At 42.5% G+C, this 13525-nt stretch overlaps 1 protein-coding gene across 5 annotated transcripts in view; it reads right to left on the reverse strand.

The window, feature by feature from the left end:
- Positions 1 to 1849: 1849 nt before the first annotated feature.
- RAB11FIP4 (RAB11 family interacting protein 4) overlaps positions 1850 to 13525 on the reverse strand; it is a 126334-nt gene continuing 114658 nt past the window's right edge. For 2 of the 5 annotated variants that reach the window (XM_068913836.1, XM_068913838.1), the window contains 10 exons: positions 12722 to 12856; positions 11180 to 11215; positions 10147 to 10246; positions 9629 to 9732; positions 8964 to 9104; positions 8325 to 8406; positions 7911 to 8048; positions 7245 to 7403; positions 6739 to 6882; positions 1850 to 4984 (listed from right to left, as the gene is read on the reverse strand). In XM_068913836.1, coding sequence (XP_068769937.1) covers positions 4868 to 4984; positions 6739 to 6882; positions 7245 to 7403; positions 7911 to 8048; positions 8325 to 8406; positions 8964 to 9104; positions 9629 to 9732; positions 10147 to 10246; positions 11180 to 11215; positions 12722 to 12856 — 1156 coding nt within the window. In that variant the 3' untranslated portion in view covers positions 1850 to 4867. The remainder of the gene's footprint in view (positions 4985 to 6738; positions 6883 to 7244; positions 7404 to 7910; positions 8049 to 8324; positions 8407 to 8963; positions 9105 to 9628; positions 9733 to 10146; positions 10247 to 11179; positions 11216 to 12721; positions 12857 to 13525) is intronic. The other 3 variants (XR_011135518.1, XR_011135516.1, XR_011135517.1) reach the window with 3 other exon arrangements.

Genomic DNA, 13525 nt, shown 5'->3' on the forward strand with positions numbered 1-13525 from the left:
CAGCAGCAAATACCTCCTGGGATCAATATTTTTGGATTGAAAAGTACTGAGAAAACCCTGAGGACACTGCAAAGGGACAAAATGTCAGCAACTGTTGAACTATTGTCTGTAAAATCAGTTGTGTTACATGACCGCTGTCATACTCTTGACAACCTTCCTCAAGCAAAAATGACTTGAACAAGAATACGAGCATTGCTGCTTACACCAGAATAACTGAGCAGTTACTGCAGTGGAAGTTTGAGCCAAAGTTTTCACTCAAATTAATACAAGCCAAGCCACTGGTTTGGCAACTATTTGATCAACTGCGAGTTCCTTCCTTCCTTGGAAAAAATCCTTTAAACCACACTGTACAGTATTTGCTTTAAGAGAAAACCACTGTATATTCACTGTCATTAAATAAGAAAAATAATGTATTAACTTATTTGTCAATTCCAGCTCTTAGGTTCATCACATGTCACTAGCAATATGATGTAGAGAGCAATGAACAGTGACTCATGTAGCAGGCCACAATGTATGTTTATATATTAGCTTTCAAGCCCTCAATCACTAACCAGATTAGGGAGCCTAAATAGTGTAGGCCAAGATCCTTTCCAGGATAGTAACATAGTTCTACAGAAATAAACGGATCCTTGCCACGTTCAGACGGGAAAATATTTGGTGGCATGTGCATCTGTGAAGATTAATGATGTTATGTTTAATTGTCTATAGAGCTTGCTGAGAAATACTTAAACTTCTCCCAAGACCATAAAAGGAAATTTGGCAACAAAAGTGTTGATTTTTTTTTTTTTGAGACTTAAAGAATACTCTTTTTTTTGATGTCAGTATATTTTTGACTCAGTATCACACTCTGAAACCGGAACCATGCAACAGCTGCTGACTGATACCCAGAGTGGAACAACCAACATCAGAAAAATCTTGAGAGACTAGATTTTCAGGTACTGTGACATACAAGTTTTGAAAGACGTGTTTTTTCCACAGTAGCTTGTGTGTAGGATTAGTCTAATGAAGTACAACTTTTAGCCAGAAGCAAGTCATCTTTTCCTCACTGTACAAAAATACCCACGGTGGTTTGCAATTTGGTTGACCAGAACATCACTTAGTTCTTTCTCCTACAGGAGATGATAAGGAACAAATCAAGATATAGTACCTTGAAGTGTGTTTGCATCCACCAGGGTTAAATGAGAAGCACAATTTTAACAGAAGAATCTTCACTGCATTTGAGTATTGCTAGAATGTGATAGCACTGTATTTCTGAGTTTGAAGTTATCTGCCCAGGGAAGTGAAGCCATTGTTCCGCCAACAGTAATATTGACACAGAGGAGACAGAGGCCGATTGCCCTTCGCCAGCCAGGCTGTGAGCGGGAAGGAAGCCCACAGCAGAGAGAGAACAAATTTCTCTGAGAGCAGGCACCGAAATCGGTGCCTCCCTACCTCCTACACCTCCAGCCCGTGCTGCCAACGTAGCACTCCGACATTGCAGGAATGCAGATCTCAGTCCAGTGTCAAGAGCAGATTACTTTTATCCCTGCCCCAGTGACCCACCAAAGATGATCCCTTACTACCAAGATACCTTCGTGTCATAAAATGCAATGATTTCTTTTCCGGGACAGAATGGCTCTCCAAGGCTTGGATGACAAGACAAGTTGGTCTAATACCACTAGCTATTGGGACTCAAAGTAAATGTGCAATTGCTAATTAGTTATTTTTAAATGTGGATAACAGAGGAAAACCTATATTTGTGAATGAAATGCTTCTCCCACCCCCAACCTACGTTACTTGTTTTTCAAATCCCACAGCAAGCGCCTGGATACGTTTTTGAACGACAGAAAGCAGTACTACACCAAGGGCCTCCACGGAAGCAGAAAGATAACTGTCCTTTATGCAATAAAAATAAAGCTACAAACAGCACCAACATGGTGTAAGACAACTCTTCAAGTACAAGCAGTGTGGAGCAAGGAACAGCTTTTAAAGGCTAAAGCAGCTGGGTGCAGAGCTAAACAAGAAGTCTTTTGAAAATTCGCTGCTGGGTACCCTTGGCTAGAGTGCCATTTTGAGGATTTCACCCAGATCTAGTGATTATTTACCTCTTACAAATATTCATCTGCATGAAATCTTGAATACAACTCTGATCACGTCTCCCTCTATTCAAGTCCAAGGGATCTGTGGTCTCAGTTAAGCAAGCCAGGCTTTCCGCTTTGCAAGTGTTCAGCATAATTTTTGGTGAACCAGTCCTCAACTTTGCTCATGTTCTATCGTAATAGCGATGGGGCTTAGACCATCACAATTCTGAAGCTGAATCCAGTTTAGTTGAAAATACTTCGGGGAAAACATTCAGCTTCCAATCTTACCTGCACCAGCTTCATCTCTATTCAACTCCCCTGCATGAGAGCAGGGCAGCAGCACAGCTTACCAAAGACAGCTACCTCCGGTGGCAGGGCTGCTGGCTCACCCAGCCCTGCTTGCTGCAGCAGGCTAGCAACAGCCACCTGACAATTTCAAACAGTTCTCTGTGGCCTATAAAGAGAGTAAAGTCCTCAGCACAACCCGCAGACAGCACGAAGTGGATGGAAATGTCATCACAAAGCGCAGGTGAGGATTCCTGTAGGCAAGGAAGTCTGTAGACAGCACCGAGCTGGCTTCACTGTTGGGTGTCATATCCAGAAGGATCAGCGGGAGGGAGAGGCACATGCATGGGATGTTTGCGGTGCTCCACCTGTTTCTCTACAAACAGAAGCTGCTGTAATTTAGCAAAGAACATTTATATTATCCCCAGCTGGCAAAGGAGTAATCTTTAAATCCCTTCTCCAGATTCCCCTAGAGCCTCAGGAGTCCAGCCCTGAGATGTTTAAACATAACTGCAATGTTTCGCCAACTGCATTAGAACCCTACAGATGTCTTATGAGCTGGGACACTGAGTCCCATAGTTATTCCTTTGGTCCCTCTGGCATTTCAGTCACTTTACACCAGCCTAAGGCAATTACACAGAAACAAATTGCTTTTATTTTCTTGCCTTCAAGAAAGTCTGATTTTGGCACTTCCCTCCCCCCCCCCCCCCATGACTCCAGTAAGACATCACTGAAGGCAAGAGCACAGAGACTGCAGAAAAAAAAATATATATATTTACATCCATAAATGAATACATATTATGTATTCAAATTTAGGGAAAAATGCATCACATATACACACACACCAAGATACATCAAGAGAATACTAGGGGCAAGACACTGCCAACAGCAAGAAATACACAGAAAAGCAGTCATTGCTACTGTAACATTCTTCTGGGGAGTGTACTCAAATAGAGGAAATATTTCTATGCACTGGGGTAAGCCAGTTACTTGGGCCCATTTTCTGTAACTATCCCTGCTTGTACCAGTTGGCATGAATCAAAAGGTGTTTTAAGTGTGAAATTTTTACTTAAAAAACTTTAGTGCATGGAATAAAATTTAACATTCAACTATCAGCCAATTCCGTAAGCTTTTTCTTTAAGTTACATTATTATTAAAAAGGTGCTAGTCCTACAACATGTGGCTCCGACTCAGGAGAGCACAGGCACAAGTTGAAGCCCATCCCTATTTAAGGCAGCATTTAAGCATACACTCAACTTTAAAGCTTATGTTCTGTCCCACTGACTTCTACGAGCAGTCACAGTACACGTTTAAAGTTAAGCACCTATGCAACTGCTCATCTAAATCAGGATGTGTTCCCTATTCAGAGCTTTAGGTGTGCACCTGTGTACTCAGTCTGGATTGGCAACTTCTGCAAGACCAAGCTCTTTTACTTTTTACCGCCCTAAAGGTACAAGATGCTTCACATCAGACTTCTCTGCAACACTGTCTTGGGACCCAGCTGGTCCTCCTCACAGCTCACCCTCAAAGTCTCACAGGAGTGCAGTTTGTCTGGGGATGGGAAAGCAAGTCAACAAGTGATTTAAAGGGCTCCTCCTCCCCTTGAAGTGGGCTATTTCACTTTTTTTTTTTTGTTCTGTTTTGTTTAGTTTTAAGAACTGGAATGTGTTCCTTCAGTGAAACACTTAAAATTAAGGGGTCAGGGGAAAGGAGCAGGATCCCAGAATTCATTTTAATGGCCCAGGATAAACCCCTGAAAATAGGGGAATAGAATTTGAACAGCTTCTTAGCCTCAATGCTACAGGGACCCTGGCATAAAACATACACATGCACACACACGCTAAAGGGTGGGCTGGCTCAGAGCACCCCAAAGGAGAATCCAAAGTGATCTTATATAAAAAGCACTTTGTGCTGACAGTGGCAAACAAGTGGATGGTGATTTTACACATATAGCAACAATTCTGTAATGTCTTCCTCACCTTCTCTTTTACTTTGTGTCTTTCCTTTTTCTCCCAAAGTTTTTTTCCCCACCTAATGTGTGGTTTAAGTAATAAAATTAAATTGGATAGGAAATTACACAGCCAGCACCAGTCAGGAACTGAACCTGGGTATGTTGATTGGTCTGCGGTACGCAAATTCCTGGAAGAACAAAAGAACAATTCTTGCTCTTAAAGTCAGGGTCACATCCATATGTTTCCACTGTCTTTTACCTTTACAACTAGAGGTAGAGTCATTTTGTCCAGTATCTAAAACAGCATGGTCCAGTTATGTTATTACATTAATATACATTATCTATCTTGTCACAGGTATTGAAAGTGCATGGAAAAAGTCTAACCAAGCCGATTCAATGACTAACAGTGTACCAAACATCATATAAACACACCCGCGCACCCACACTCACATGTAGTGTATATATAATATATATATATTTATAGATTCATTTACAGTATCAGAGTGTTGTTTAGATCCAGTGGCATGTGCAGAAGTATCAGGCAGTTGCTGCTTTTCCTTTATTATTCCCTTCAATTTTTAATTTCCAGGATAGATGGGTTGTGGTCTAGGATTGCCAAAATGATCTTGTCCATATATTGTCGCAATCTATAATTTATCTCCTCCTGTTCTTTAAGGGCTTCCATGAGCTGAAACACAACATTTCAAAGTTAGGCATCTCTTGCAGCACTGTCACTAGTTTATGTAATGGCATGACTTCAGACAGAGGTGAGAAACTAGCACCTGCTTAGGATTACTAATTCCCTTTTGTGACAGGTACTCTACCTCTACTTCCTCCCTTTCATCTCCATTAGAAATGGTCTATACGTTAAAGGTATTTGGACCACCAGGAGTCTTTCGGCAGGTCATTTGAACCAGAAATTCTACATCTAAACACACAAAGCCATCCCTCCTCACCTTGGTATAAGAGCTTTATGGTACTCAACTCTTCCCAAGTCTACTGAAATTGAAAGCACTTTGCATGGAAGGCTGGTGAACAGAACAAGACTTCAATATTCCTTCATGCTATCTTTCACAAAAGAAAAAAAACAACTCCCCAAACCAAAAACCAAACAAACGGGGGGTGGGGGGAACAACCACACACTAAAAACAAATCCCCCCCCCACTCCATTCTTGAGAGCAACCCAGGGTATATCTTATATGTTATTAGTTCTACATGAAATACACGTTGCGTTTCACTAGACCTTTGAGCTCTGAAAGGCCTCATAGTGCCTCCAAAGAGGCAAGCACCTTGCTTTTTATACTCAGCACCTTTAATTGCACCTTTAATTTGCAATCTGGAGTATTAGAGTCTTAGTTCCTCCTTATGTTAATGTGATTTGGGCATCTGTTTCCATTAGCCTTCAGAAAAGTCCCATCCTGAATCTGCAGTCTCTTACCTGCATTCTGGTTATACAGAAAAACACTGCAGTGGAAAAGGTTTAAACTGGTCTGAGCTTTACTGAGCCTGGGCCACAACTGCAAGGCACAGTCTTCCTTTAAAGAAGGAGTCTTAGGTATCCCCTGCATGAGCCAGAGCCACAAGATTCAGAAAGGGGGAGGGAGGGGGGCAAGATTTGCCTTGGCAACAGCAAAAACTTAATTTGCTTTTATTCCGAGTTTAACAATTTAAACAGGTTTTCTTCACGTCGCTCTGCTTCAGCGAAAAACAAGTATGTACTTCACTTCAAGGGACTGCCCGGGGGGCTAAGGCTAACAGGGTCATTCAAGTACAGACTGAGTAGAAAGGTTTGTCTCAGGACTCCTCTTAAAAAAAGTGGAAAGTTCTGTTCAGAATAAACAAAAAATAGAAGCAAACAAACCCTTTTACAATCCTTCATCACTAGCTTGTCTCTTTCTCTGGGAGCTCTTACAACTCCATTGGCCTGATCTCATCATCTGTCCCAGTGCTTGAAGGATGCTTTTCAAACTGTATCAGCTTGACTTCAGCCCACATGCAAACTACATATTTCTTCCTACAGGGAGAATTTAGCTCAAGTTTAGATCTAAGTGACAGCTTGCTACCGAAATAATTTAGAACTAAATCTACAACAAAGAGTAAAAATTTAAGTAACTGGCTACAATTGTTTCTATATGAAAGGTCCATAACACACAATCCCCTGTGAAATAGAAGACACAAAATAAATCAATTGTAAAACTCTGCTGAGATTGCAATAACATGCTTTCTAAATTGGGAGGGAGATAAGTGAGCGAGCAGAGGTTAAAAGGAGCACCCCAAAATACTGCTAGATTCAAGTCATTTTTCTAATACTCTCCAACTCTTAGCAAAGCAGACTTTTCTGTGGCTCATTTGCCAGCTTCAGGTAGTTCACCTTGACAGTTAATTGCATTGAAAAAACAGTTTTTTTCCTCTAGTACTCCTCGATGAAAAACAGTGCATTACCTCATCTCTTGATGCGGAATCAATTTCAGCAGCCAGTGACTGGGCTTTTGTTTGCGTTGCAAAGAGATTTTTAGCTTCATAAAGACTTAGACTTAGGATCTGTCCGTTAAGATCATCATTTTGGTCACGAAGCTTCTGATTCTCCTATTTAAGGATCAAAAGACATTGTGTTTAAGTTCTATCTGCAAGATTTCATTAAAAAAAATCATCACAGGTAGCTTGGACGACATACTCTTCAGCTTGCAGCTGCACTGTAACTCTTATCACCAGGGAAAAGTCCTCCCCCTTTGAATTGCAGGCATTTCCTATGTGCACAACTTACACCGCTTGTGCAAAGAAGTCCTAGACAAACGCAAGGCAGGTCTTCTGCTTACCGGGGGGGGAGGGGGGGGTACAGAATCTAAAGGGAGCGTGGTTAAGGGTCATAGTTGTAGGCATTTTTCAGAGCAGTCCTGCACAGTTCACCGGAACTCACCCTCAGCTTGAGAGGCCTCCTCCCTACTCACCTGCTTCAGCCGTTTTATTTCATGCTCCATTTCCACCTCTCTGGTTTTGGCATTGAATTCACTCACACTGGATGAAGAGCTTCTGCCACGTCCTGGGCGCTCACATTCCAGCTTGTACAGCTGCAGGTGCTCCAGTTCCTTCCGCAAGTCCTCGATGAGCTGCGGAGATGCACAGAGGTCATTGTCTCCCCAGTTTCTGCATAAGCAGCCCTCCCTGGCAGGAGCCATCTCTGCGCACACCTTCACATTGCGACAGGAGCACTGCAGTCCTGTTCAAGGCTGGAATTCCTACAATATAGCTACCCGTTCCTCTTTGGAAACGCAAACCACACAAACCACTTCGGAACCGTTACACAAGCTGGAAGCAGCTCTGATCTCCAAGCCTGGTGCCCAAGAGGCATAATTCTCTTGGCAGACTTAGTCTTGAAGGTATGCCATAACCTTACTAAGTTTTTGAAGAGTTTACCCTTTGTGTCACGGACTGCCATTTATTAGGTATTTTTGCAGCATCCATCTCTACGGGTACCCCTGCTGTAAAAATATAATCCAGTAATATATTAACTGAAAATCCAACATTTAACGTTTATCCTGGCTCTGTCCATTCTTTGTCAGATGGGCTCCCAAACATATAAGATGCAATTGCTTGACATCCCTTGTCACACTTACCTCTTGTGTGGCTTCTCTCTCCTTGTTGAATTCCAGTCTGTTCTGTCGCAGCTTGTCCATCATTCTCTTGTACAAATCCATCTCGTCCTTCAGTCTCAGACTAGTGTCTTCCAACCTATCTGACATGCGTTGCCTTTCCTGGAATAAACGGGGAACTTTACAGCTAGCTTGAAAACACATGAGTCATCCTCAGTTGTGTAACGCAAATCTAGACACAGCTGGTCATAAGTTAGCAAGGGTATCTGGCTACCTTTAGCGACAAGGTTCCAATTTTATTCACATTCCTGTTTTGGGAATGCCAGTTAAAAAAAAATTTGGGACAGTCACTATATGAGTTTGCTCTTAAACAAATCAAGCTGCTGTCAAACTGCACTTGACATCACGGACACGTTTGGCACTCAGGAGTTTAGTTACCTCATCTAATTTCTCTGTTTGTGATTTCAGTCGTGTGACAGTGCTTTTCAGTTCACCATTTTCTTCTTCCAGTTGCTGAACCCTGTGTCAATAAGAGAAGTCTTATAGCAAATGTCTCTTCAAGAATGCAGGCATGCAAAAAGTATGCTCTAAAAAGCTATTTCACTTGCATTTCATAAGACGAAACAAGAAAGCCTTTCTAATCTTAGCATTTTTACTGTAAGTTATTGGGAGTTCCTTCGTCTGTTTTTAAGGCCAAAAATACCACACTGACTCCGGTTCTTCTGGTCATCACAATAGGTATCTAAAGAGAATTAAGTAGGAAGGAACCAATGCAGAGACAAGTGCCTGGCACAGCTGGTGACAACTCCCTCCTTGAATCCATGCCAGAAATCCATCTAAGCTGTCTGCGTTGGCTATGTGGATTACAGCATTAATATAAGCCATTCTCCAAGCTTTTGGGCATTTTGGGCATTAGTTGCATGCATGCTGCATGCAACTGCGCAGCTACTCTGTAGAGCTATTAACCTGTAACCATCTGTGCACTGTCTGGTTACGAACAGCCTATGTTTACACGCAAAGGAGAGAGGAAGAAAAGAGCAGTTGCTCTGTTCTCTGTGGCACCAGTAAGTTTGTTACCTTGTATTTAGCAGCTCAATTTCTGTGCCTTTCTCTTTTTCATACTTGCTATATGCTTCTCGATGTCTCTTTATCTCTTCTTCCAGGGTCTGCTCTGCTGATGTCTCTTGGTCTTTCAATAGTTCTTCAAGTTCATGAACTCTAAGGAAACCAGAACTTCTTGCAGTAACACCTTTGCAAGTGCTTTAACATAACACGTACAATTTCATTGTCTTCCTCCCCACTCCTTTACTCCATACCTTTTCACCATCTCACTTGGCATTAGCCTTCCCAATAAGCACAGAATTAAGTAGCATCAGCTCATCTATTATTCTTTCATTCCCAGTCTCAAGAAGCTGGACTATTCCCCTAGCAATCACAGCCTTCCGCTCTTGCTATATGCATTAGAAAAGCATGTGGGTCAACTCTCTTGCAGCAGAAAGTCTTGATCTGCACAAGTCAATCACATCGCTGCACTAAGGAACTTGCTCGGAAGGCCTCTGCTTGCTGTAAATTTAGCAAGGAGGTCCTATTCCACTTGGACTTCTCAGATGAAGCCCGATTGATTTGTCTGGCAGCATAAGGCAGAAGATACGGTCATACTTTAGATGGAGAAGTTCCTTGCCCCCAGCTTGGTTCTAGCTCTGCTGTGACTGACAAAGAGAACTGGCTCTGTGCTTTATTACCTGTGAACTAGCTGTGTGTTTTCCTGTTTCAATTTGCTCTTCAGGTCACCATTTGTCAGGCTATCGTTCTCCAGTTCAGTCACCTTTTTCTCTAGGTACGTTACCTGGAAGGCAAAGTGGAGAGGAGAAACTGAGACAGTGAATTTCCCTTCACACACCCTTCTGCTGCTTTAAACTAGCATTTAGCTATGATACTCTCTCTAAAGGGTAGCAAAGCCACCTTTCCCTGCAACGGCAGAGGCTCTCAAATTCCGAGTGCCCCCAAACTTGCATCTTCCTTGCAGCTGATCAATGCAAATACAGAGTAAACAGGCATTAATACAGTGTCCTAGATCTGCACTTTCATAGGTCTTGCATTTTCATGAAGCAGAGTCATGATATTAATGGAACATCTTGGACACTTTGAATGAGCAGCTTAAGAGAACTGGCAACTGTGAGCAAGAGAGCTTCATCAACAGATACGTGTCTCCAGCAGAGGTTCAGTTGGGTACATTATGGCAATGCACACAGCTCCTCACCTTTTCAGTTATATCATTATCACAGGAGTCTATACTGTCTCTGAACAGGTCTTCTGTGCTGCCATTACTGCTGCTGAAGTTACTATTGTGGAAGAGCTGCCTGAAAGATCAGAAGGATAATTACTTTGCTTGATGAGGAAGGAGGAGGAAGAGTCTGTGCACTATCTTGTAGCCTGGCTTTGCACTTCAAACATCCTATGCCAAAATCTGTGCAATCATTTCAGTGACAATTATAACTGCTTAAGCACAAGTCTTAGAAAAGACTACTGGTAGCTAAATGAAGTCATACTGAGCACAATCAATGACATTAGTTCCAGCGTGTGAGCTCTTTGTTGCCTTTGACAGCATTTGTCACCAGCATTAGCATATTTTAAAAACTACTTAGCCTTATTCATATAATGCACCAAGCTGTACTTGCTGTATTAGAAATATAAAAAAAGGCCACCGCATTGTGCTGGTTGGTACAGTTAAGCTAGAAAATTTTATATATCAAGAGCTTTCTTTAAATAAAGAAAAAGAAGTCTCGAGCAGTTCCCATTACAGAATAGCGTCATAATACATAAGACTGGAAATTATCTAAAACACTTTTGAGGCTCATAGCCCTCCCCAGCTCGGGACTGCTTTACTCAGCCAAAGGAAGATTCTAGTTTTGTACAACCGCCCTTTTTAAAGGGATGCTCTTGCTTTCCTTTGCGTTTCGGCAGCAACAACAATGAAAAGACCCAAGTTACGAGATCGAGAAGAACAATACCCGGACTGACGGAACAGCAGTTTGAGGGAAGAAAGCTGATGGACAAGGAAGTAACTATTTTCTTAACACAGCTGCCCTTTCCAGTTCAGGGGCCTGCCCCAAGACTCACAATGACTTTCACATTCTGTAGCATTTCTATTCAAATAGAGACCCCTTCCCCTGAAAATTCATGCTTGCAGATTTCTGTTTTCCTAATCTTATTTGTCCTCTCTTCCCCTACCCCCAGTTATAGGATTGTTACAGTTGATACCCCAAGTATTCAAGGAAAGCGAAGACTCTTACCTTCCAAAAGCTGTGCTTGATATTTTCCTGTTAGGGCTACGTGGATACAGAAGGAATAACATAGGAATTAAACACTTATGTGATCAATGTCGGATTCAATCTCAGTTTAATCTCCAACTGAATCGCACAATAAGACACGTAACATTGATTTTTTTTTTTAGTGAAGTAAAAAAGTGATTCTGAGAGCAACAGTCTTAGAGAACTTAATCAAAAACTTTAGAGTTAATAAAAACCTGAAGATGAGTAGAGCCACAAAATTACTATGATCATTAACAAGTGGATTTAGGAATACTGTTACATTTAGCAGAGATGTATCAGCGTGAGTAGGAGTGAAACTAACATTAGAAATGTCACAAAGGGACAATAAGTTAGTGACGGATGTTTATTCTGGGTTCCCAAGTTTTAGATGATTTTTACAAACAGGCAGTTTATCCTTCTCACTTCGCCACAGGAATAGAGATGCTTTCCATTTTTAGAGTTTCCTTTCTTAGTTAAAGACTGGTATTATTAGCCAAAGGAGGGACCAGACTTCAGACAAAAGCACTAGAACCAAATCAAAAATACCCAGTTGCATCTCTGAGGTAAGAGGATGTCATCTCTCCAAGTGCACACAGACGCACAGCTCTCTATCAGAGCACTGCTCTCCGTCAGCCAGGTAAAAACAGCCTCACTCACCAAATTACCAAAGACACAGCCAGTCACGGTCTGGGTTTTACCAGGCTCCTTGCTACGGCAGGAAAAATTACAACACTGTTCACAGTATGCACTACGTCGCTGTGTTACCAAGAGAGGAGGCAGTGCACTGTGCTCTGTGCCAGGGCCTATGCAGACAGGCAGGATTTACATTGAGTTTCTAGGGACAGCTAGAAGGCCAGCGAACGATTTCCTTTAAAAACCCTAGCTAGGGATTGTTGGAAGCACTGGATTCTTTCCAAGCACTCTGCATAGTTTAAAAGCGGTTGGAGTGACAGGAATAGAAACGTAAGGAAAAATAAGCTGAAATTGCTAAGAACCCCCAAAAGTCATTTCTGCCCTAGTTCTAGGTTTCAGCATTTTGCCAAGTTCCCTTTAGGAGAAAGAAAATCCCTCCGGAATGAAGTACCACTGCTGACCCATAGCTTCATGGGTGGTGTATGTAAGGTTATATACATAAGCCAGAGCACTCCTTCCTACCCGGAGAAAACAGTAACTAACCGTAGATCTGCCTTAAGCAGCACAGCAGATCCCACTTCCTGGGAAAAATTCCTGGATAGAGCATTCCCACCCAGCAATCAAAGAGCTCATTAGTTAAAATATTTAAGGCACAGACAGCATTAATAAACCCAAGCTAGAGAGATACCTATTAGCTAATAAGGAACAGCACTTCAGTTTGGGCTAGATGTCAAGGTCTTAATTGCTTACTGTTAATTACTTAAGAATGACACCACACGTGCAAGACAGACAGGATGGCACGCAGAGAAGGAGAGGGCACTCCCCTCCTCCTGCCACCAGTTAGTCCCATTTCTAGGGGGATTGCTAAAAGCAGTGCAATAGGCTGCTTACCTGTTTGCTTTCAAGTTTTTCAGCCTGGCTTCCAAATCGTTGAGTAGATTTATCTTTTTGCAGCACTGCGAGCAGTAAACATCCAGTAACTCGCTGTTATAAACATGCCTCATTTTTCGGGGTGTTTGGCCAGCACTGTTTGCAGGAAAGGAGACATGTTACTAGCTATAGAAACCGACTCACATCAGGTTTTCCTCTTGACTGCGTGTCATTAAAAGTCACTAGCGAGGGGCCTGGGGAACATGTCGCCTCTCACTGCGGCTCATCTACCTCAGAGGTGATGACTGGGAATGCCAGTCCTAGGGCAAGTCTACCTGCCTGAACTGAGTCTTTACAGAGGAAGCGTTCTGGGTATCAGTCAAAGGAAGCAGTTTGGGGGACCAGAAGAAGAACGCAAGATATACAGAGTCCACGTGATGCACGTAGGAGCAGTGACATCAGCATGTTTCACCTCAGCAGTGTCACTCCCTCTTATCTTGCCCGTCTTTCCACTACAGCCTGGCATGCAACCTGAAGGAGTATCTTCCTCCAGGAGAAAGACAGACAGGAAGATGAAGAAGAACAGAGCAGTCTAGCAGGAAGAAGTGACACAAACCCCTTCAGGTAAGAGGGCGGAGGGAGCCCTGGAATGAGGACGAAGGTAGAAGTGGACATAGGTCTAAAGAGTAGATAAGAGTAGCTCTTGGCATGGTAAAGGGAAAATAAACCAAAATAAAAGAGAGCAATCATGGCATGAAGTGCACAGAGCCCCAGGAACGGGAATGGAAAGGCCTGCACAACCCTGAGGAAACAGAGGATGAAGGA

This window comes from Struthio camelus, chromosome 19 (genome assembly GCF_040807025.1).
Source record: "Struthio camelus isolate bStrCam1 chromosome 19, bStrCam1.hap1, whole genome shotgun sequence".
NCBI lineage: Eukaryota > Metazoa > Chordata > Aves > Struthioniformes > Struthionidae > Struthio > Struthio camelus.